A 25,134-nucleotide genomic window follows, 5' to 3' on the forward strand; every position below is an offset into this window, starting at 1 on the left:
AGAGTCGTAAGACAAAAAAATATTGGAAATTCATTCTACCTTCATTTTTCACTTTTCGGATGATAACTCAAAAACTGCAATAGTAACTATTTTCATGACCTTATTTATAAAATTTCAATGGTACAATAAAATAGATTTTCTAATTTTTTGACTTAAGACTCTATTTGAGTGGAGTTGTAATACCTAGTTAACAATTTTTATTATAATAAACTTTTGATTTTATTTAATAGGACTGCTCTACGTATTAAAAACAATATATCTTCAAATGCACTTTTCACAGTGTGTACATCAGTTAAGGTTAGGTTAGGTTAGGCATAATATTAAAATTGTTATTTTCAATTTAAAATGTCTCAATTTGGAACGGTCAAACGGTTAAAATAAATATTAAAAAAAGGTGTACATTAAAATGTCTCGATTCGGTTTGCATATGGAAAACAAAAATGGTATTTTCCATTTCTGTGAGATCAAATTTATTCCAATGAGTTGAAAAGGTTGGTCGTCACATACCTGGTAGGGCCCTTAGGAAAGTGAATACATTATTATTACCAATATTGTCAACGAAGCTATGTACACATATACAATCAATTTTTTCAATATGTTTCAAAGGAAAAAGTCAGACTGGGTTAAATCTGGTGACCTGGGAGGCCATCATAAAAGAGAGAAATCATTATCACCAGCACGTCAAATATAATGAATTGGAACTGGAAGAAGAACATTGTCATTAAGATATCCGTAAAGGAAGCAGTCACACGTTGTCTTGTGTACATTATTAGAAATCAACATTGTCGATCGACTGATATAGAACTTGACAAGCAACCTCCTCAATGTTTCCCTATTGTATTAAATCTGGATAACTGGGTGGGAAAGCGAGTACATTAAAACAAATATATTGCTAACACATCGATGTAGAAGTACAGAAGGCAAAAATCACAAAACGTTAAATGCAATGCCTTGTAAGGCCTGGTTAAGAATGCGGTTGCATTATGACCAGCATCGCCCATTGAGGAATAAGTTTGTTTTTAACGTAAAATGCTTCGTTGATAAGGCAAATATTTGGCGTATCGGCTTCTAACAGAAAAAAATTCCTTATCTTACAAGACGCAGAAACTATTTTTTGGTTTTACCTTTATTTAGGATCAGACTTAACGGAACTAGCCAAGGATAACTGCCACGCTTCTTGATTTTAAAATTTTGAATATGTTAATCATTATTATATTTTGTATGAATCGAGATTTGAAATTGTTAAATCTTTTGTTGTATTTTAATGTGTGTTTTAATAACTTATCTTTTGCCACTTATTTCATTTTGTGTATAATATTAATGTTTATTATTCTTTATCAATTTTATTGAAAGGTTTAAGTATTGCGCAGGAAAATATCGAAGTTGACGATTGTATTGGTATGATGGGTTTTAACTAAGAAAGTGTTAAGATTATACGCCTATATTACACACATTACACCAATTAAATATAAAGTTTTTGTGATTCCGATCATTTTTCGTGACCATACTAACATTGAAATTTAGTGCTGTGATTAAAAAGATGGATTTTGATGAAAAAAATATCGAAATTCAAGGATTTTTGCAATACCGTAAGTTAAATAATTTTCCATTTAATAATAGTATATGTGATATGTGCAGATATACAGAGGGTTTTATATATGGAACGCCTCAATTATCTCGGAAACGGCTTGTACGATTTGTATAAATTTTTATCTACAAGAATCTTAGGTGATACGGCCGGTATTATGGTGGTATTTACATTGTTGACAGATCTTTCCTTTTTCCGGAAAAATAATGAACTTTGTTATTTCAAATGGATCATACTATATATTTTATTTTTCTAGAAATCCTTAAGAAATGTTGAATCTTTTTCATGTAATATTCTCTATACCTAAATGCCATAATTTTGTAGTTATAGCTACATTTACAGTATTTCCACAAAAGTTACAATATATATTGTACATTTTGATGACTGCGATTGAATAATCGAATATTCAAATAAAATGAAAATTCTTTAATAATTAATGTGCTAATACAAATCTCGAAACACGGTCCAGTGTCAATAAGTTAGTAAAAAGCTTAACGAAACCGGTTCAGTAAAATATTTATTCAAATCATGGCGCAGAAAACTTCAACGAATGAAGACAAGTCTTTAAATGTTTGTGTCATGTTAGAAGTAGATCTACATTTGTGATGTAGATAAATTACGAATTTTAGAAAACATACAGTAAAGACGATCACAGCAAATGCTCAAAATGTTGTCAATTTACTTCAATACAACAAGCCATGTGATTTTTAAAACTTTGCAATACATTTTGCAACATCCCTGACTGCTCAAGTCTTCTAATCTCTTTTTGTAAGAAATAGTCTAAAGGATTCATGTCGGGTGTCATTCGATAAAACCACGCCTTCCAATCCATCTTCTGGCAAACACATTATTTAGGTATTGCCTCACCGCACACGCATAGTGAGGTGAGGCACCATCTTGTTGTAGCCAAATATTGTCGTTTGGAATATTGTTATTGTCTGAAAATTTCTAATAATGAAGTGCTTTTAAAATAAAATCCATTTACTTGGATTTGGAAATATCCGAGCCAACTCAGGTATAAAACAATGAAAAGGGACTAATTATTTTGTCGCCTATTATTCCAGCCCATCCATTCAGTTTTTCGGGATAATGGATGTGGGACTCACGCATCCATCGAGGATTCTTACATGACTAGTATCTACAATTATACCATTTGCAAAATCTTTACGTCTATCAAAATCGTTATTTGACAACTCTTGAGCCAACGTTACTTGGTATGGATGCAATTATTATCACGTAAAATTTTCATTACTGATGTTTGCGAAATATCAAGTTCCTTGAATATTTGTCTAGTACTTAAGTGTGAATTCTCTTCTAACAGGACACAAACATCTAAAGAATTGTTTTCAGTTGAAGCACTTTTTTTGCGCCCTTATTTGAATTAATCTTTACTGAACCAGTTTCGTTAAACTTGTTTACTAAATTACTGACAGTAGATTTTGTTATGGGATTTCGGTTAGGATATAAATTATTAAAGATATTACACGTTTCTTGTTAACTTCTACGCCTATCACCATATCCTAATATCATTAAAATGTCATTTCGTTCTTTTTTTGATACACGATCCATAGTGACCTTCAATAAACTTCGACTATAACAATTTATTGAAACTTCAAATTCGTTATTGTAGCAGTCAGAGACCACTAAATGTATTATTTTAACTTCGAATGAGATAACGCAAATGTAACTATAACTTCAAAATTATGGCATTCAGGTATAGAGAATATTACATGAAAAATAATCAGTGTTTCTTAAGGATTTCTAAAAACACAAAATATATAGTGTGATCCATTTAAAGTAACAAAGTTCATTATTTTTCCGGTAAAAGGAAAGATCTGACAACAATGTAAATACCGCCGTATGACAAGACACAAAAATTTATAAAAATCGTACAAGCGGTTTCCGAAATAATTGAGGCGTTCTATACATAAAACTCACTCTGTATGGTTATATTAATTAATTCTTTATCTATATATCTTACTATTGAAGTTTATAAGTTTTAGTAACTTATTTAGAAAGTTTGTCAATTGCCATATGCTTTTTAATATAGGTATTGATTATTTTTTCCTGTACCCAATGTATTTTTCAATGTAAAATATATAAAAACCATACCAATCTATCAATCTAAGAGTCAATAGAACGTCACAATAAATTATAATGAACTTAATTGTTCCACTGAATTCCCACATCACTCAAACTGAGTATCCTACTTATCAGAATCGAAATCGATCATTATTAGAAGAAGAGCGAGGAGTTGTAAGTTGGGAATCACTCGAAATATTATCGTTACCGTTACTTTAAAGTACAAATAATGTTACGATGTCTGGTAATCAAGCTTCGAGAATTTAGTCATATTTCGAGAATTGGCAATAATTCGTCCATATGTGGGGCATTTTTTTTTTCCAGTTTTATTATAAGTCGATAACACTTTGATTTGTGTTTTACGCGTATTTTTCTGAATAAACTTCTCTAATGGTGTCGAGAAAATGAGTGATTCGTACTGATTTTTAATGTAATTCGGTGAACACCTTCTGAAAATCGGTAGAAAATAATCCAAAAGACGAAACCTTTAGAAACTCGACCATTTGGGCATGCTGATCTTAAATGACTGATAACTAATCATTATTGTGCTATTTTATGAGTCAACGAATAAGTAAGGTGATACACGAAGATTTAAACATGTTATATATTTGCGCTATGATGTTACCAAAATTTCTCATCCATCAACAAAAACAAACACGGAAAACGATTTGCAAGAATTTTTTTTGCGACGAGCGACGATATTAGCTTTATGAGTTAGGTAATTACTGTATTTAAGAGATGGATATTTGAGTAAGACCCTGAGAGCAGTAAACAAAATCAGCTATTAGTAGAAATGAACGAGGAACGTCTAACAAAACTGAAGACTACCAACTCGCGACAGATTTTTTTCTATTTTTCAATATATCAACAACATCGTTCATGGTGAAAGACCAAAGAGTGATTCTTAGCCAACTATAGAACCAAAAAAAATTTCAATGTCAAAATATTTTATTACTCCTCTTAATTGTTTCTTCCTGCTTTGCTAAACAGACTTCCACAGCTTTTATTTCCTTCTCATTGGAAGAAAATTTACGACATTTTAAACTTTTTTTCAGTTGAAGAAAGAGATGATAGTCGGACGGAACCAAATCTGGTGAATAAGGGGGGTGTTCTAGCAATTCAAACCCTAAATCACGAATTCTTTGCATGGCAACATGATATTTGTGTGCAGGGGCGTTATCTTGCAAAAAAAATCACCTTTGGATAGCTTTCCGCGTCTTTTCTTTTTAATTTTTTTCCCGTAGAGTAGCCAGTAATGTCGAATAGTAATCTCCAGTTCTACCCTTATTCAAAAAATCAATCATGATTACTCCATGGCAATCCCAAAAAACTGAAGCAAGAACTTTTCCACCAGATTTTTGGACACGAAACTTCTTAGGTCTTGGAGAAACAGAGTGTCTCCATTCCATCGATTGTTGCTTTGTTTTTGGATCGTAGAAATGTACCCAAGTCTCATCCATAGTAACAATTCGGTTTAAGAAGTCTACATCGTTTTCAAATCGAGCACAGATCGAACGTAATGCTTCTACCCTTGCACGCTTTTGGTCAACATTCAAACATTTGGAGCAATTTTTCTCATGTCCAAATTGGCGTGAAGTATATGATGAACGCGTTCGTATGAAATATTCAGTGCTTCTAATATTTTTAGTTTTAGCCCATTTCGACGGTTTGATAAAATCATATTATGAACTGCATCGATATTTTCGGGGAGTGACCCAAAAATTGGCCTTCCCAATCGGTCATCATCTTCAATGAAAAATTTACCTCTTTTGAAGCTTGCAATCCAATTTTTTACGGACGCATACAAAGGACATTGATCACCAAGGGTATTAAGCATATCTTCGTAAATCTGCTTAGCTCTTAACCCTTTTAAATACAGGTAATTGATGATGGCTCGATACTCCAATTATTCGATTTTCACAATTTCGGAATTTCGGTGGATATCTTTTTTTCTTTTAATTTATTGCCTAACACTAGTTTACTTTTTTGACGTCAAACTTTACACTGACACTTCTAATAAGTTATTGTTCGTTGCTATGGTAACGCAATATTTTGTTTATGCATGGAACTGGTCTAGGCTAACTAGAAATCAATACATCCTCGTTGATTGCACAAGAATTTTTGCTGAAAGAGGTATTCCAACTATAGCGCATTAGAGCTCATCATGTGGCGTAGAGGAGCTCAAGGAAGCTGTGACCGTAGTTCTAAACAGGTTAACTTCAGACGTTTATTCAGGTTGCTTTGAATCGTTGGAGTAGCATCGTCTGAACTTGAAGGAAGACTATTATGAATGTAGATGATAAAATTTTTAGTTTTGTTTATTGATTATAACGAAAATGCTACGAATCGAGGAAAAATTAAATGATTGGAATTTTCTGGAATCTTGATAGAAAATTAAATCAATTCTTCATTCTACGACTACATGTTTTGACAATAATGCGCTGACTTTTTTAGGCGTTGTAACACTTTTGGAAGTCTTTGGTTGTAAATCTTTGAGTGAAGCCTCATCACAGTTGTTTGATTTTGGAAACGAAAAATAAGTAAAAATATCTTCGACAAATTTTTGGGAATTTTTTTCAGCGTCGGTACTTGTTTTTGTGTATTTAATTGTAAATTATATTCGTGAGCAATGTCTTAAGTATCGATTTTAAAAAATTCATTTCACTTCTTTTTATATTTGGTGTGCAAAAAAAAGTTCTTAGTTATGGACTCTATATGCTTCTTTTTTTCAATTCTATCTAAGTTTCTTCTTCTAATATCGTTCGCAACCTCAACATATTCGAGCACCTAAAAATTATATGAACAATTATTTACCTGCTATTAAGTCAGTCTTGTAACTTTTTCTGATACAGACATATAAGAATATATTTCTATTTAAATTTGAATTTCTTCTTATCTCCATGTGAGGCTGTTCAAGGTACTAAGTTCAAAAATGTAAAAATACCTTGTCTCCTTTCGCTACAATAAAATGTCAGTACCATCCAACTTTTTATGAACAGACTTTACCGGCTCTGGCCACTACTTTGTATTTTACCAATTTGGTAGATTAACACAGTCGTTAAATTTGTTGTTTTTTGTTCAAATTGGACTTTTACTAACTCCACTCCACCATAAAATATATAAATAATAAACCTAATCTCCAGCGTAAGTGCCTAGCTATGAGATTGATTCATTTATTATCTTCTGCTAATTGCTACAATCTATAACCATTCACAAGCGTCATGTTCATCATATTGTGAACAGTATCATTCTGGACCAGTGGCGGACTAAGCCCGTGAGAGGCTCGGGGCGGCAAAGCTGAATGAGGCCCCCCAGCTTTAACAAATGTAGTTTTACAATCTTTTCATTCTGTTCACATTTGTATGTGTAAATAATTGTCTATTTTTATTTCGTTAAAATCTGGCAAGTGAACTTTAAATTCGACTTAAATTATTTATGCTAAATAAACATATATACCTACAATATGGAATGGCTATGGGTGAAGAAAATAAAATATGAATCGATCGACAAAGAAAATTAGTTAAAATAAATCAAAGATAGTTTTTTGTATTTTTTGTAGTGTGTTATGTGTGTTTTCGTGCCTTCAATTTACTGAAATACTCAATAACTTCTATGAAATCGATTTCTTTTGAAAATTTTCTTTCTATTGAAAGTATGGCTAGATTAGCCAGTCGCACTTGCCCCTTTGTAGATCGAAGATAATTTTTAATCAGTTTAAGTTTCGCAAAACTCCTCTCGCATGATGCAACCGAGATGTAAATGATCGAAAAGTATTGAATTACAACCGATATACAGGGTTTTCACTGAAGTCCCATTTTATTATAAATTGAAGGATTTCTTGGGCATTTGGCAGCAACGTCCATACTCGTATCGGTGGCTCTTGGAAACTTGCTCCTTGTCAATTTCACCACAAATTGGTATCAGATTGTCAATTACTACAGCCAGAGCGTCATCTGAAAACTGAAATGGTAGGCTCATATATCAAAAGTTAAAAAAGTCAAATTCTCTTTAGTATGCAATACAGAAAGCACAAGCCTCTCATAAATTCTAAAAATCCTAAGAATAATATCGTATTGAGGACAAATTATTCTCGGAAAATTCCTGGGTTTTTTATACTTCAGAAAAATGATAACCATTATGTTTCAAAATATTCCGAGCCGTTCTATTAGTTACATTAACTCATTTAGAAATTTTTGACAAATTTTGAATAGAACAACATTTTCAATATTTTTGACTAAACAATATGTTAAGACTTACCTGATGTCTCATCTGTTTGTGCAACTGCTGCGTCAAACTTTGAGGAGGCAAATAAGGCGGAGGTGGCGGCAACTGATTTGACATATAAATGAATTGTTATTCGTGGAGACTTTTGTTGATATTTTGCCCACCCATATCGTAAAGGGGAGGCATCGCAGCCGCGGCGGCAGCCCCGGCACTGCCCATATATGAAATACTGTTAGGATGAGTATCCACTTTGTTATTCACTACAATGGGGGATTTCCATTTCTGGTCATGTTGGTTCTAAACCACAAAATATATCATGTAATTAAAGCTCCGATCTATTTATTCATATTAATTCAAATTTGGTACAGTAGTACCTCTATGACTCTTTCCAAGTAGTCCCCCAACCTCTCAAGATGCAATTTTACTCAATAATTATAAAGAAATACTTGATTTATAATAAACTCTTACATTCAATGAAATTTTATGAAATATCTTTCAAAATATGTAATATAAATGCTCTATAAATCAGAAGAGATTAAATTTTGTATTACAATCAAATTATTGAAGCCCTACTGTACCTGAAATTATGATATGTGCTTATTTTACATTATGATTAAGTACTTACATTAACAATTCCTTCGTCTCCAGCCCATAGTTGCTGCTTTGGACTGAATGAAGGAAATTCCGGATCTGGTGGTCTTTGAAAAATGTAACCAACTGCAGCATCATCGATAGTCCAGTATCATGAGCTGATTCACCCGGCATGGTTCTTCCTCGTTTTTCGATGTTGATGTTTATGTCAAAAGTTATAGCATTGTCTACAATCGTGGTTCGTTCGGTCACTAAATACTCATTTAAGGCGTTTAGTTTGGTGATTCCTGTATCCAGAGTAATTTTTGGAGACTGCAAATATTCTTGAACTAAATTTACTTTCTTCAGTATAGAAAGCCAGAATTGTATATAGGTTAGAAAGATAAAATCACAAACAGCCGATGCAGGCTTCCTCCTGATTTGCTTTTGTTGGATCTTGAAAATGTTCCAAACTATTCACAATTGTCTTTATGTTTTCTTTTACTACTTTTACTGACTCTTAATGAGCACTCCAGCAAGTATCCGATAAACGTTTTAAATTTTTTCCAGGTTTTTCTTTCAGTAATTGCCATCTCTGTGTAGATGACTGAATGAATGAATTTTTATATTCTGCGCGACAGTGAACTGTTATTGTCAAGCGTCAGGCGAGCGATTTGTTCGTCTCGTCATCTATTTTCGACTCATAAACTTTTTTGTTGTGTTTTTACCCAATGGAAAAAATTATAGCTCATTTTATAGTCTTCAAAAGTGCGCTTCTTGAGGGCTCTTTTATTTTAAAATTTCGATGCACATTTTTAAAACCTTTTTTAGAATTTGATCAGGGGAACGCGGAGGCATTTGGGGCCCTCCAAGATTGGTGGTCCGTGGCGTCCGCCCCCTATCAGTCCGCCATTCTTCTGGACCTACCATCATTTTTTTGGACCACTTCAATTTTTGTAAACTGTCTAAACTTTCTAACAGTGGCATAACAACTATGTCCTATGTCACTAGTGCTGCAAGTTTTCATCTTCTTGGATCACGTTCCATTTTCAATTGGTATAGAAACATACCCATTATGTATTGCAAAAATATCCATGGTGTGAAGATTTTCTATGGAGGGCGACATTGTCAACAAGGTCGCTAATTTACTCGATTTATATTTTGACCTAGAGTTCAACTTATTATTTAACGTGACTTTTATTGATAATGTACTTCAACGTTTTTCAAGAATAACGCGTGTCTTTGTTTACAAAACTATCTTTTATAACACTGCTCGAATTGCTAAACCGACTATACGTTAAGAAAAAATATTCAATTACACTGTACCATTGGTAACCTCACATTGCCATCTTTAAATGTCCAGGATCCAATCAAAACTGCGTTTACATTTTTGAATTATTAGAGGCGATTGCATTTCTTATTGTTATATCATTTCAAAATTGAAAATACTTGGTGAGTTAATCAGATGGAAATAGCCATTTCAAGGCTAATTAATGTTAAATGTAAATCGAATTAAAATTAATATTTTGAGGTCAAGTTATATAAAAAGCTTTTGATTTTTTATAAATATTAGTCATATCTTTAACCTGTGAACTAAATTAAGTGTTGATCTGAATTTTGTATTCTTCTTACCAAAATTAAAAACATTAAAATGCATAAGCAGCGTCTGATTGAGAAATAGATCCAATATTACTTTTAAAATGATTGATCAAATAAGTAATTTTGCAGGGCCCCTACTTACTCAGGGCTCGGAGCTTCAGTACCCCTTAGACCCTCGCAAAATCCGACACTAGGCATAAGACCCTTCATAATTGACGTTTGCCGATCGGTTTGTCGTTGGTGACTTTCAACATAAACGAATTTCATCTTTTCCCGTTTGCCGTCCGTAGTAATAGAAAAGAGTCAATCATATCCGTTTGCGTTTGTTACGATTGTCTCAACAAAAAAACTCTTCGTTATTACTGGATTAGATACAAACACAAAAATATCACGACAACAAGAAGCAGTACATACGTGAAAATTAATAACAAAATTTTTATGTTAACTACAGCAAAGTTTATGAATAGAGGTCAAACATAAAACGTCATCCACGAACGGTAACGGCAAACGGAAAGTCACGTTAATGAATCGGAGTTAATGCAACGTAATTTTTAAAGAGATTGCGATAAAATAATAAAATTTTTGTTTACTGTCCCCATAAGGGGTCAGTAGGAAATAATGGGTCAATTTTCAGAAAAGTTGACGGATTTGATTATTGTAAAAAAGAAGTACAACTAATAGATACTTTTATTATTGTGTCCTGAATCAAACTGTATTCAAATTGTACTAAATCAACTTAAATTTTTGTAGTTTTAACATAGAAATAGTTGTACATGAATTCGAAATAAAAAGTTAAAAATATAATTTAACTACTAGATTTTCTTATAAGTAATTTGCGTCATAAAACGTAGCTACTGATTTTATCAAAACAAATCTAGTTCGTTTTGTTAGTTTAAAGTAATGGAATAGTTGTGGAACATACGTTGGTAAATTCCTCTTTCATTAATCAGATTGCATATTCTAATGTAGGAGTTTGGTTTCAAGTAAATACTTTTACAAACGATGACATTTGACATAGTTATTTCCAAATGAAAAATCGACTTTTTCTGATCTGCAGATCATGCAGTAGATAGGTTAAGAAGGGAGTAATAAACCCCAATTTTTTCATATTTAGTTCAACAGTTTTTTTTAACCACATAGGTACACAAATGTTGAGGAACCTTAGGTATAAAGAAGCTTTTACATTCTAATAATTAGTTGAAAAATCTGCAGGTGAAGTTAACATTTATTGCCATGGATACTAACGTATAATTTGATAAAGTGAAACTTATTGAATTTTCATGTATGAAAAAAGAGTTGAAGAATGAATTAACATAGTAATAACATAAAGTGTGGGTGTGTTAACTTCATTCTACTACTCCCTTTACTCTTTAACTATTTTTTCACACATTATAACAGTTTTTTAATAATTATTATCATTATCATTATCACACCCATGATACTCAGCTTTAACGTTAATCAAGAGCGGATTATTGGGTAATTATTAGAAAGTAATAGTTTCGATATGACAAATTTTCCTCTACATTTCTATACATCTCAACTTTGTCTTCATTACCATGTTTTATTCAAATTACTCTTAAAGACTAATTGTAACGAGATTTACGCCAAAAATTTCATTTTTTAGTGCTTTTTTATAATGCTAAGTAACAGTGTTATATTATTGAACGATTATGGTATTCTATATAACATTTTTAATTTTTCATTGTGCAAATTTACTGTCATTTACTATTTAAATCCGCTTAATTTTATATATGATTAACTTACCTTCACTTTATAGTGGAAAAGAGACAATTAGAGGCTCAATTAGGTTAAACGAGAACGACAAATTAGCCAGAAAATCTGACAGTTTAACTAAGAATACTACAATTGATAAAGCTACAAAGAAATGACAAACCAATGGATCAAATGCACAGAATGATGTACATAGACATTACATTCAAAATGGTAATGAATGACCGCCAATATTTGGTCAATAATGTATCTTTTTGGTGTACAGATGGTTCCAGGCTGGCACAAGGAGCTCTATTGTGCATTTTGGGCCAACATTGTCCATTCTACTGGGAAAATCACTCACTATTTTTCATGTCGTTCTGCTAACAATAAACATATGTGGTCAGAAGTGTTTGAATAGAACCCTTTCAAAAAGGTACATTCAATTCTCTTAGATCCTGAAATTTATTAAGTGGATTATCTAACAGAACGAAAGTAACCCTAATGTAGCGTTTAGCCCCCAAAGTATACTAGGTAAAGAGACAAGAAAAAAGGGATAGCGCCTCATGAGAAACCAAAACAATAACGAACTGAACGAATAGCTAAAGATGGATTCTAAATAGAGAACATTTCAGATATAGGATAATTTAAAAGATTCATAATCATATCAGCTATGAAGTCGGAGGAACTCCTCGACAAGAAACAGGTTACTGTCCCGTCCAATACTAATTTAAGCCTATGAGCATGGTACAAGATTACAACTGCAGATTCTGCGAAAAAGTCAAAGAGACAACAGAGCATCTATTTGGCTAATGTTTTGTCCATTTCATCAAAAAGTTTAGGTACCTCGAAAGAGTAGTACTCGTATAGTAGAGTCCAATAGCCTTCTTCAGGTGGAGTCAACGTATTTTGGAAGCAGAACAATAAGATGTAAAGATAAAATATTTTCAAGTTATAGGTGTAGAGGCGTTGAAAAACTAAAATGGCTTCCCAAACAATCTACAGTACCGAGGTGTAATTATGTTCATAATAATTAAGAATGGATAGTGACAGCGATAAAGGTATCAGTGGCACTACCCCTAAACTACGGGAATCGGCACTTTGAATTTTCTCCGCTGGAAATAACGAATTTTTTGAAAAACAATACAATGCTCTTTAGAGCTATTTATCTAGTAATGTTGGCAATAATAAAAAATTAACTCTATCGTTTATATGTTTAAATCCACAGCAACCATCGAGGAAAATATTGAAATATAAAATTTTCCGAAACCTATTAAATTAGATACATACTAATCTTTAGAATGAATAAAAGTGGAAAATATTTGGTTTTCAAATTGGTGCATATCTAGTCTTTTGTCTGTTTATTGCATAGCCCAGTTAATTGTTATTAATATTCTTGTATAGATAGATTTTAACGACACTTCCTAATTGGTTGATAATGCGCTTCATCATAATAAAGATTAGGATAATGCTTTTAACAAGTTTGATAATTTGTAAAATGATTTCAAAATTAGTAAATTGAATAAATATCAAGTATTCGTATATTTGGAATGATCTTTTCTCGGTTATTTTTTTTTGTTATAACCTATCCCTCTGTTTCTTCTTCTTATATATAATATAATTCATTATTCGAAGTTAAGCTTTATCGAAGTAGTTTTAAATATACAGTGGCATTATCGGAATGAACAACCTTCGCATTATATATCTAAGGTTAGGTTAAGACAGCCAACCACGACCAATCTTGGTCGAGGTTTAGTTGTAGGCCTGAGGTCAATTGTGTTATCCATTATTTTTAATAATCTGAAAACTTCGTAAACTACATAACCCCTTCCCCTCATTTTAGCTTGTTTTTTAACGTTTCAAACCTAGAATGAAGTTTTTTTACTTCTTTTTTATGTTTAATTGTGTGTGTGCTAATTCTTTAAGACAATCTACTATGTCATTTACCAGTATTTGATGTCGTTTTTCAGTCAAGGCAGGACACCGGCAAAGCAGATGCCCGATTTTCTACGTTACAGTCTTTGTAATAATTGTTCGTTGTCACACCCATTTCCTTTTTGCCAATAGGATAAGGTCTAGTGATATTCCAGTGGTCTTCTAGGTTGCGGGTTTCGTGAATTTCTCTATTAGGTAATTTTTTTATCAACAATGATACAAAGTATTTGTGCTGACCGTTTATTAAATAACTAATGACTAAGGGGACGAGGAAACAAAATATTTGGACCAATATACTTTTTGGTAACATTCACAATGATAATCAGCAAATTTCTCTGAGTCAGAGCTATATACTGAATGCGGTTCTTATACTTTCTCAACTCAATTCCAGTTGCCTTTTCTGTTTCGTATGACATTATTACTTGACGTTCTGTATGCCATTTGAAGTGGAGAGCTTTGAAGTAGAGATGTATAGAACTTCTAATAGTGTTGCTTCATCCAAAACACGGCGATTGTTCTTTTATCAACGAAATTAGTCCAATTAAACTTTGCAAATAAGTTCAGGATTATTTATGATTCGAATTACTATTCTTTCTGGTCGACAAAAAAATTTTTTTTGGTAAAATATTTATTATTTATTAAAAAAATAATTTCACATTTTTTAAATCGTATATATTGACAACACGAGGGATGTATTGATATCTAGTTAGCTTAGACCAGTTCCATGCATAAACAAAATATTGCGTTACCATAGCAACGAACAATAACTTATTAGAAGTGTCAGTGTAAAGTTTGCCGCCGTCAAAAAAATAAACCAGAGTTACGCAATAAATTAAAAGAAAAAAGATGTCCACCGAAATTGTGAAAATCGAAAAATTGGAGTATCGAGCCATCATCAAGTATCTATATTTAAAAGGGTTAATAGGTAAACAGATTTACGAAGATATGCTAAATACCCTTGGTGATCAATGTCCTTCTTATGCGATCGTGAAAAATTGGACTGCAAGCTTTAAAATAGGTAAATTTTCCATTGAAGATGATGACCGATCGGGAATGCCAGTTTCTGTGTCAGGCCCCGAAAATATCGATGCAGTTCATGACATGATTTTATCAGACCGTCGAATTGGGCTGAAACGGATCGCGTCCGATCTATGATCGATTTTAAAACGATGTAGACATCTTAAATCGAATTATTAATATGAATTAGACTTGGGTACATTCCTACGATCCAAAATCAAAGCAACAATCGATGGAATGGCGACACTCTGGTTCTCCAAGACCTAAGAAGTTTCGTGTCCAAAAATATACTGGAAAAGTTCCTCAGTTTTTTTGAGATTGCCATGGAGTGATCTTGATTAATTTTTTGGATAAGGGTAGAACAATAATTGGAGATTACTATTCGACATTATTCCCGATTGCTTTGTTTCTGGATCGTAGAAATGTACCCAAGTCTCATCCATAGTAACAATTCGGTTTAAGAAGAACTTCTACCTTTGCACGCTTTTGGTCAACATTCAAACATTTGCGGATACATTTTGCAGCAATTTTTCTCATATCCAAACTGACGTGAACTATATGATGAACGCGTTCGTATGAAATATTCAGTGCTTCAGATATCCGCTTTAGCCCAATTGGACGTCTGATAAAATCATGTCATGAACTGAATCGATATTTTCGGAGACTGACACAGAAACTGTCCTTCTCAATCAGTTATCATCTTTAATGGAAAGTTTACCTCTTTTGAAGCTTGCAGTCTAATTTTTCACGGTCGCATACGAAGGAATTAAATACCAAGGGTATTAAGCATATCTTCGTAAAACTGCTTACCCCTTAACCCTTTTAAATACGGGTACTTGTTGATGGCTCTATATTCCAATTTTTCGATTTTCACAATTTCGGTGGACATCTTTTTTCTTTTAATTTATTGCGTAACTCTGGTTCACTTTTTTGACGTCAAACTTTACACTGACACTTCTAATAATTTATTGTTCGTTGCTATGGTAACGCAATATTTTGTTTATACATGGAACTGGTCTAGCCTAACTAGATATCAATACATCCTCGTACACTACTGACCTAAATCCTATAGAACATTTGTGGGATGAGATAAAAAGAAGAATTAGAGCAAGAGTTCCTACTCCAAACTCGATCCCAGAGATTATTGTCGCAGTAGAAAAAGAGTGGCTTAACATTCCACAAGAAACAAACGAGAGATGTTATTAGGGAAAGAGGAGGTCATAGCAATTATTAAGAAATTAAGCGTTAAGTTTTAAATTTTTAATAACCCTATTTACGTAAATATTAAAAAAACTTAATTTGCTTAATGAATTAATTTCACTATGTTAAATATATATATGACGAAAAAGTTTTTATAAATTTATATTCACATAAAAGATAATTAAATTGTCTTTCAAACAGCATATTTTTTTGATCAGCCGAATAATTTTAAAAAATATGTATAGTTTTAGGCTGGAGTATATTCGTGGGTCAGAGGTTGACCACTCTGACCGACAAGCTTACAAAATGTACTTGGTGTTGTAAATTAAATTCTTTTTAATAAATTAAGCTTTTCTTTATTTGATTGGATATTAGAAATAAAAATTATTTTAATATATACATTTATGTAAAACACCTTTAGTTTCATTAATATTAATTCGCTTAAATAATATTCCAAAGTACTGTTGATGTCTAAAACTTGTTTTCGTTAGATCTCTAAAGAATTTCTAAAGAAAGTCAAGCCACTAGTATTTTTGTGAAGGTTGCTAAACAGCCTTTGAAATGAAGTATTTTTTTTCTTGCACCTTGTATTTTCTGGCCCTCAACTTGAAAATTAAATAGATACTTTACTTGTCAACATAAAATATGATTGTTTCGCATCTAGCTAAAAAACCGGTAACGGAAATTCCACATTAAATATAATTCTTCAGTAAGTGTCTTAGATTGTACAATCAATAAATATTTACCACGTACGTCTAGTTTCTTGTCATTTAAAAACACCCCGCTTTTTCCTCTGGCCCAATCTATATCATCATAAACAAGAGTAGTGTCTAGGTAAATAAAGCATGAATCCAATTATTTTTAACATTACAATAAACAATCTCTTCGACTGTGATGTACGACGTTGAATCGCGTTTAAATTGAGAGAACCTTCAAAAAGGGATTAACCGAACAGTTTTACGTACGTTAACGTGAATATCAATTATTTTATCTTCAGTTTTGTGTTCACATAACGTACAAAGTTTTATTTAGTACAAGAACTTCATTATTTCAACTTGTTTTATTTCTGTAGTGATCACGACCAGTTTGTTTTTGTGAATTACTTGTTTTAAGTCCAGTGCAATACTGATTTATTAAATCATGTCAGATTCAAGTGAGTATTTAGTTTCCATTTTCTTGAACAAGTTATATTAAATTATTTATAATTGCAGTATTATTTATACAATATAATTATACATTTCGTGTGAATAGGTCAGGTTTTTTATAATTAATAGATTCATCGTTTTATTTACGTTTTCTGAAATGGTTCATATCCATTTTTTTTCTTTAACAAATGAAACAAACAAAAAAGAAAACAATAGGTTGGTTAAAAAAACGCAAAGAAGAAGAACAAGAAGACAATGGAGATATATAGGTGGGTGGAAATAAAAAGAAAACTCTAGAAAAAATGAAATTACTTACTAGGGACAGAGAAACGGATGGAAGAGAACACAAAGTATAAACCCGACGTCATAAAAGACTGTTTCGAATTTGTAATGAAAAATGTTTGCTTATTAATGGTTTCCTGAAGCAGTTTTATTTTTTTTATCGTATTGATGACTTATAAATCTATTTTCGATATGGTGAGATATCTGTCCTATGTAGACATCACAATTATTACATGGAATCTCATAAATAATATCACGTTTTCTATTTTTCTAGGTTTTATATTTAAACTACAGAAAAATTTTGTGGATTAACATATACGTAGAGTGGTCCATGAGCTCTTAGCATAACATAGGAAGAAAGGTCATTAACTTAAAATTAAATTAAATTTAAAATTAAAAATTAAATCTTTTACCCCTAAGCCTTTAGCTTTGCCAACAAAAAATAGTCGGATACATCCAGTTAACGATTATATGGTAGGTGCTCAATCTCTGTGAAGCCATATTCGTGTATAGTAGCCTTGGAAATCACAGCAGAGTGGACTGGAGCTTTATTATGAAGCAAGTGCTTATCTCGGCTGGTTTTGCCGCGCCTTTTTTCGATAAACTTTTGACGCACATGCCTTAGAAATATGGCACGATCACGGTTGTATTTGATTCCTTGAAGTCAATCAAAAGGATACGTTTTTAGTTCCAAAATATTGTAGCTATTACTTTTTTGGTTCTTTCCGTGACCTTTGCTTTTTCGGCACGGGCTCCCTTTTCTTATGCCACTCTATGGACTCTCCTTTGGATATCGAATAATAGCAAAAGACCATAGTTTCATCACCCGTTACAATTGATTGTATCATCCTTTCTTGATCCTCGAGGCAAACTTTAAAAATCGCTCACAACAATCTACTCGACGCTGCTTTTGCACTGCGCAGATAATTCGATCATTTGTTTCGGAAATGCAGGTATGTGCTGCGTTTTTTTGTGTTTTTAGTCGCCGGTGACTTTCCACCAATTTAATATTTTGTGGAATAGTCACCGTCATAGGACCTCTCGCTCGTGGGTCATCTTCTTATGAAAATGATTAGCACAAGTCACCGTAAACAGCCTCCATTATGTTTTTTCTCTGTGTTGGTGTTAATACTTTTTTAATCAGAAATGTTTTAACATCGCGACACTCAATTTAAGACATTTTTCAAGACAACTTGACTGGGTGGTCGTTCCAGCTCTACCATAATAAAATTTATCTAAACAATAAGCTGAAACTTTTTGTAAAGCTTGTTGAGACTCGTGCATAAAGATGTTTGCGACCACACTCTATTTACTATATGAGGCCAAGAGCTCATGGACAGTATTTATTAAAATAATTTGATAATTTTTATACTGTTACGATAGACTTGGCATGGAATGACAACTACAGATTCTTCGAGCAAGCTATCAAAAGAGCAGAGCATCTACTCTGCTACTATCTTGCTCATTTCATCAAAAAGTTTAGATACTTTATATGAGCAATATTAACATTAATACCAAACATAAGTGGCACATAAAAACCTTTGGGAGGAGTCTACATTTTTATCTTCAAACAATCTACAAACCTCTCTTGTCTATAAAACTTGGTAGTTCTCAAAATATTTATTAGACTTCTACTCACGTCATTCTACCTCTCAAAATAGATCAGTGATTAGTTTGGCCGCTAAGGTATCCAACTATCAGTTCCTGTATTTTAATGCATAATTTTGGAAAAGTAGAACCTGTATCGAGAGAAAATTATTATCTCGAAAAAATGATGAATAACCTACTCAATAAAAGATAAATGCAAATAATAATCTCTTAATAAGCAGAACAGATACTAAACATGAAGATATAAAACATCTTTCCTTTCCTTGTCGTATAACTTTCTTCGTCAAATAATTATAATGAATATGAAATTAGAGAAAGTTATAAATGACATAATTTTATATCAACATGTATACTATACCTACGAATCCAATAAAAAATCTTTACACATTGTCAAATAGAATAAAAAAGGAATTTTTCGAAATATTTCATATAGGATAATTCCGGGGAAGATTAACTTTAAGACTCTATTGAATAAAACATTGAATTTATATGAAAAATTGAACTTGAATCAAAAACCAACGATAAATCACTTTAATGGATTAAAAATATATAATTTTAACCCTTTAAATAAAACTGGGACGAGCCATCTATTCCAGGGTATCCGGGAGTGGTGGCCATAGTGGTCTGGAAGATATGGCGAGTACTTTCCCTTTGCCCTTCAGATCTTTCAACTCGTTTTTTTTATTAGTGCAGTAAGAACACATGCCCTCAAACTCAGTGCAATTTTCATGCACTCAGAGGACTGTATCCAATATTCGATTAGTTTTGTCTTATAATAATATTATCACCATAAACTCTGCATTTATGTTTTTCTTTGTTTCCAGTTTCACTTTCAGAAGCATTGTTGAAAATGATGGTAATTTCATCGCAACTGCTATTAGACAACCTACAAATTACCTTCCGTTTTCTAGGAGTTTGTTTTTGCTGAACTATATCAGTCTTAATATCTCTCTTTATTTTTGATTTTTCTTTCTTTTTTTCCTTTCCATTTCTCAATATTCTTCAGATATTAAAAGAATGCTTAGTTGTTTGGCTTGTTTGCGGACTTGATTTAAATTTACAGGCAGTGGAGATACTTCGTTCAGTACACTTGTACGTGTTGGTTGGTCCACCGTCTGACTGGATGTACTTGGGCCTGGATCTGGAACAGATTGGGTCTGTACTGTATGTCCTATGTTTCTTTCAAATAGGTTGCTCAATGTTTTCACTAAAAGCAAATTCCAAAATGGCTCCTGGATTTAACGAGAAAACTTCTCCTTCTTTTATTCCTGATATTGCATTTCCACTTGTCGCTGATTTTCCCCAGGCTTGATTCAATAAGAAGCCAAATTTTTGCCTTTTAGACGGTGCGCTGGGAGCTGAGAGCTGGGAGTTTTAAGAGACTTGAAAACAGCAACAGAAACTTTGTAAAAAGCTTGTTGAGAATTGTTAATGACGCGTCCATAAAGATGTTTGCGAACCTTCCAGTGGCTGAAGATGATGGAATGTGTTTGATAGCATCGACAGTAAAATGATGTCATTATCATAAGCAAACTCCAGCATTTTAATTGAATTACACTTTGTAGAATGACCGTTCAGCAAAATAAGTAATTTGCAATCTGGTTTTCGAGGCAAAAAATTGGATTTTATTTATCATGTAGGCCAATTTTTGGGCATATAAATCAATGAGCCTGAAGGCAGTCTTCTAATTGAGGTTTTTTCTTTGTCCTCTCATAAAGCACGCGGGAGACATAAAATTACCTGCAGTATTACAACAACCAATTATCGTGATCTCGTTTTTATGTGGAGGTTGTCATAGGAACCTTTTTCAATCAAAATATGACCTGGTACAATATTTAATTACATCCCAAAGTCGACCATGTTATAAATATGACCTGGTTTATATATTAAGTAATTCTCACTGAGAGTTTTTCAAACATTCCAAAATAGGAGCTTTATTCATGCCTCAATTTTTAGCATATGACTGACACTGATATACTTGAATGCATTGCTAGTCAAAGGAAAACCTCGTTACACGATTACTCGGTATCTTTTACTTGCTTACTCATTTTTTTTAATTGTCTGCACCATTGATTGACTCGTGTATTATACTTCACAAACAAAAGATTTGAAGCTTTGTCTGTGCTCAATCTATTTCTTAATCAATCGTAGGCCAGCGCCACTAAAAAGTTGTTTGTAAACAACCGAGTCTGGTGGATAAGACAAATATTGGTGAGCAATTGATTGCAGGGGCTGGAATTTTGTATTTCCATTCACTTACTAACACAATAAGGGATTATCACTAATACTCGTACGTTTTTCTTTATTGTAATCATTTACTATACTTTTCTTAACAACAAATTTGTCAAGAACTACACGTTTTTCAGATGTGTAATTATCATCATGTTGACAATATTGAAACTTCGTTCACGTTTCTGGGTATACAAGTTTTTCACTTCTTCCCATCTGGAGCAGTGCATCGTCTTCCTCACTGGAGTAGATACATTTAAGAGTATCCGATTTCCACCTGGTATAAAGGTACCAGCGAAAGCATCCAAGGCATGTGAGTGCTTGTTTTAAGAATTCGTTAGTTTCTCCATGCTTCCTATTCAACCAGATTTCTATAATAGGATTGAGTCGGTAGGTCCATCCATATGTTCTGTTGTCCCATTTCACTTACTATCTCTGAATAAGATTTGTCCTTACATCAGCTTTCGACACTTCGTCATACCTGTTTTTTCTCTATTTTATTTGTAGCTCCATAGGACTGCGACTACCCCTATTCCTTTGGCTGATACAATCCGGTAGGCATTTAGGCAGAATCTACCATTTATTAGCAATAGGCTATAAATTAAGGTCTCTTATTGGATGTTGCTAATCGTTGGTACGTTTTGTACAAACATTGTTAATCGCGGGTAGATTTTGTCTCCTTGGAAATCCTATGCGCACTATTGCCAATAGGAGGTAGCATTTGCCTTGACGTTGCTAATCAGCGATATGTTTTATCTGAACATATGTGCACGTTCATTCATGTGCTTGCTGATAGAAAAGGAAATATATGGTAAAAGGATTAATACCGGCTGTATTATTTTATTATTTATACATTTTAAATTATTACAGTAAAGTTTTTATGTTTAGTGCGACTTCGCATTTGGTACATTTTTATTTACATCGAAAGCGAGATCTCTTTTTCTTTTTGAGTGTGTTTTTTACCAGTTGCTGGTCGACCTGCAGGTGGACGCTTACTGCCTCTAGTTACATCTGGTTTCCTTCTGGAGATGGACGTCGATTGAACTCTTATTGAAGCACCAGTTCGATTGCGTAGTCCAAAGGTACTACCGCAAGTACTTAAAAATGGATCCCATCTATTTTTTGTTTTAGCTTTATCCAGCCTTTTTAAACATCTGCTCAAAAGTACTTATATGTACCAAAACTTTGTATGTTGTTCTCGTAGTGCACATAGGAAATGTTCAAACTCATTATCATTAACATTTTTGCTTTCTGGGACTGACAGTGTTTCAGTATTTTCATTTATAACATCATAATTTTCATAATTTGAACCTATTTCATTTAAATCTGGATTATTTGAGCAGCTGATGGACTTACTTTCAACAAGCGGTGCATAAAAATCCCTTTCCTTGGCGTTATCTCCTAATGCCAAAACAGCCATCGAGAATCTATCATTAGCCTCAATTGCTATAGGATCAGTATAAAAAGAAAACACAGCAACCTGATGCTTACAGAGTTTTCCGAGGATTCCACTTGCACATGTGCATCTCCAGATGGATTGTGAAACATGAAAAGTACAGAATAAAAGTTTTGCTGAAGGAAATATTACACGGAGACCTTGTCTTTCTGCTTCACTATCATCTGTCATTATGGATTTTGGACAGACACCGCCAAAAGCATTGGCTCCAAGGGTTTCTTTTATACCACTTAACCCAGATATATAATCAGAAGATGTTTGATTTTGTGTTACGAAAACTTCCAAGGTACTGCTCCAGCAGACGTCATTGTTAAAACAAATGTTATGACGTGATTCGCAGTGTTGCATGAAGATGTAATGTCAATAAAAATAATGTCTTTTGTACATGGTAACTTGTGGGCTTTTCGCATTATTGGTGTTATTATTATCACAATAAATGGATCCTCCTTAATGTGCAATGAAACACCCAACGTTTCATAGTCCTTTCATACCTTTTCTTTTAAATTTCAAATCAGTATTAATATTGGAATGTATAATAATAATCAAGAGACACTGACTACACCACGCGAAAAATAAAACAGAAATGCACGACTCACAAAACAAGATGATGCAATAATACGTGTGTAGACCAAACATACCGCTGATTAGCAACGTCAAGGCAAATTCTACATCCTATTGGCAATGGTGCGCATAGGATTCCCAGGGAGACAAAATCTACCCGCGATTATCAATGTTTATACAAAACGTACCATCGATTAGCAACAACCAATTAAGAGACCTTAATTTATAGCCTATTGCTAATCAATGGTAGATTTTGCCTAAATGCATCTGGTAGGCGCTGCATATGCGTATAGTCTTCTACCTGTGTAGTCGTGTCAATTATGCAACCTAAAATCTACTAGAAAATAATGAAAATATTCACATAAACATCTCATATTGAAGGCTTTTTGAATTTTAAGCAAGCAATATGTTAATTATTACATTAAATATTTTTATGGTTTTATGGCAATAAGATTTCCGTACCTTAATGTATTACTTTTTATATTATTATATTTGATAGTTATTTTGAAAAAATAATCCACATTGATTCAATTAATCATTAGCAATGTTAATTTTAAACCTATACAACAAGTTGATAAATTATTTTAAAAAACTTATCCGAGTAATTAGGATAAAAATTACAGTTGTTGAACACGTGAAATGAGATATTTTTACATTAATGGTTACAAATAAAATGAGTGTGTTTCCAAAATAATCTGACATTTTATTGAGAGCGATTTCCACAATTTGACTTCGTTAAATAATATTTGATGACAAAAATTTCAAGTTCTTATGATTGTAATATCATCGGCTCTTAAGGAGGCTCTTGCGTCTAAAAAGTAGTCATATTGACATTAAAATTTATTGATTCTAAATTAACTAATAATTAACTTGAACAATGGATAAAAGCTGCTAAACTGAACATAAACATTTTATTAAACATAAATAGTCTCTCATTTGATTTTTTCAAATCAGCCAAAACAGACTTAAACGTCGAGTATTGTTACACATAATGAGTCAAAATAAAAGAGAAACTGCAAAAAAATGTGATTGAATTACGCGCGCTTTCCTTGAATGACAGAAACAATATGGCCGTTTTCCTAATTTCCGCTAAGTTACTGGATATGCATTGAATTATAACAATTTTTAGCTAGGTTAGGTTAGGTTAGCTAATAAATCTTATTTTTGTTCGCTAATCGCTATAACGATTGGCACCATTAGAAAGATTTATTTCTTACCAATCAAATCTATATTTCCATATATCGCGGCCATTCAGATTTAATTTGTAATCAAATAATCTAACTGTAACTCCCATAAGAGCTCATGTTAAGGAAGCGAACTTTGAAACTCAAATTCTTTTAGATTTTCATTGATAAAACATATAAAGAAGGGTACCGTTGGATTCTTCATACTCTAAACTATCAAAAAATATATATCTTGTTTTCTGACATTTCGCGCGGGAGCCTCCTTAAAAGTAGAAAACTTTTCAAATGAATTGGACGTTGGAGATATAGAAGTCTATCAAAACGACGTTAGAAGAATAGGAAATCCCCCTTCTTAAATGAACCGAGGAGCTGCTACAACATCTTATAGCAACAGCCGAAATAAACACTTCCACTGCTACTACAGTAGAAGGCTGTCGGCAAGTCGGAATCTTATCACCTCTACTGTGATCAGTGTGTCTTCAACTTTCCCATGAAGCAAAATATCTAGGAGTCATCCTTGGTATAACAGTTATTTGGAACAATCACCTCGACAAAGTAATTACAAAAGCCAAAGCGCAAGATAGTTGGCAAGACTTGGAGAATAAAGTCTAAAATGGTATTCTGGACATAACAAATATCGTACCCATGATAACTTATGCAGCGCTTGTTTGGTGGTCGAAAACTGAGGAAACAACAGCTTAAAAAAACAAAGGCTAATCTGTCTAGGTATTACACTTAGACTTA

The 25,134-nt window shown here is 32.8% G+C and overlaps 1 protein-coding gene across 2 annotated transcripts in view; it reads left to right on the plus strand.

Annotated features, from left to right (window-relative positions):
- The first annotated feature begins 262 nt into the window (after positions 1-262).
- The window catches only part of LOC130440866 (organic cation transporter protein-like), a 64,707-nt gene continuing 39,835 nt past the window's right edge, over positions 263-25,134 (plus strand). Inside the window, exon 1 of one of the 2 annotated variants that reach the window (XM_056774252.1) lies at positions 263-1,589. In XM_056774252.1, coding sequence (XP_056630230.1) covers positions 1,541-1,589 — 49 coding nt within the window. In that variant the 5' untranslated portion in view covers positions 263-1,540. Of the gene's footprint in view, positions 1,590-16,730; positions 17,079-25,134 lie in introns of those variants that run through there. The other variant, XM_056774253.1, reaches the window with a different exon arrangement.

This window comes from Diorhabda sublineata, chromosome 2 (assembly GCF_026230105.1).
Source record: "Diorhabda sublineata isolate icDioSubl1.1 chromosome 2, icDioSubl1.1, whole genome shotgun sequence".
NCBI classification, from domain to species: Eukaryota; Metazoa; Arthropoda; class Insecta; order Coleoptera; family Chrysomelidae; genus Diorhabda; species Diorhabda sublineata.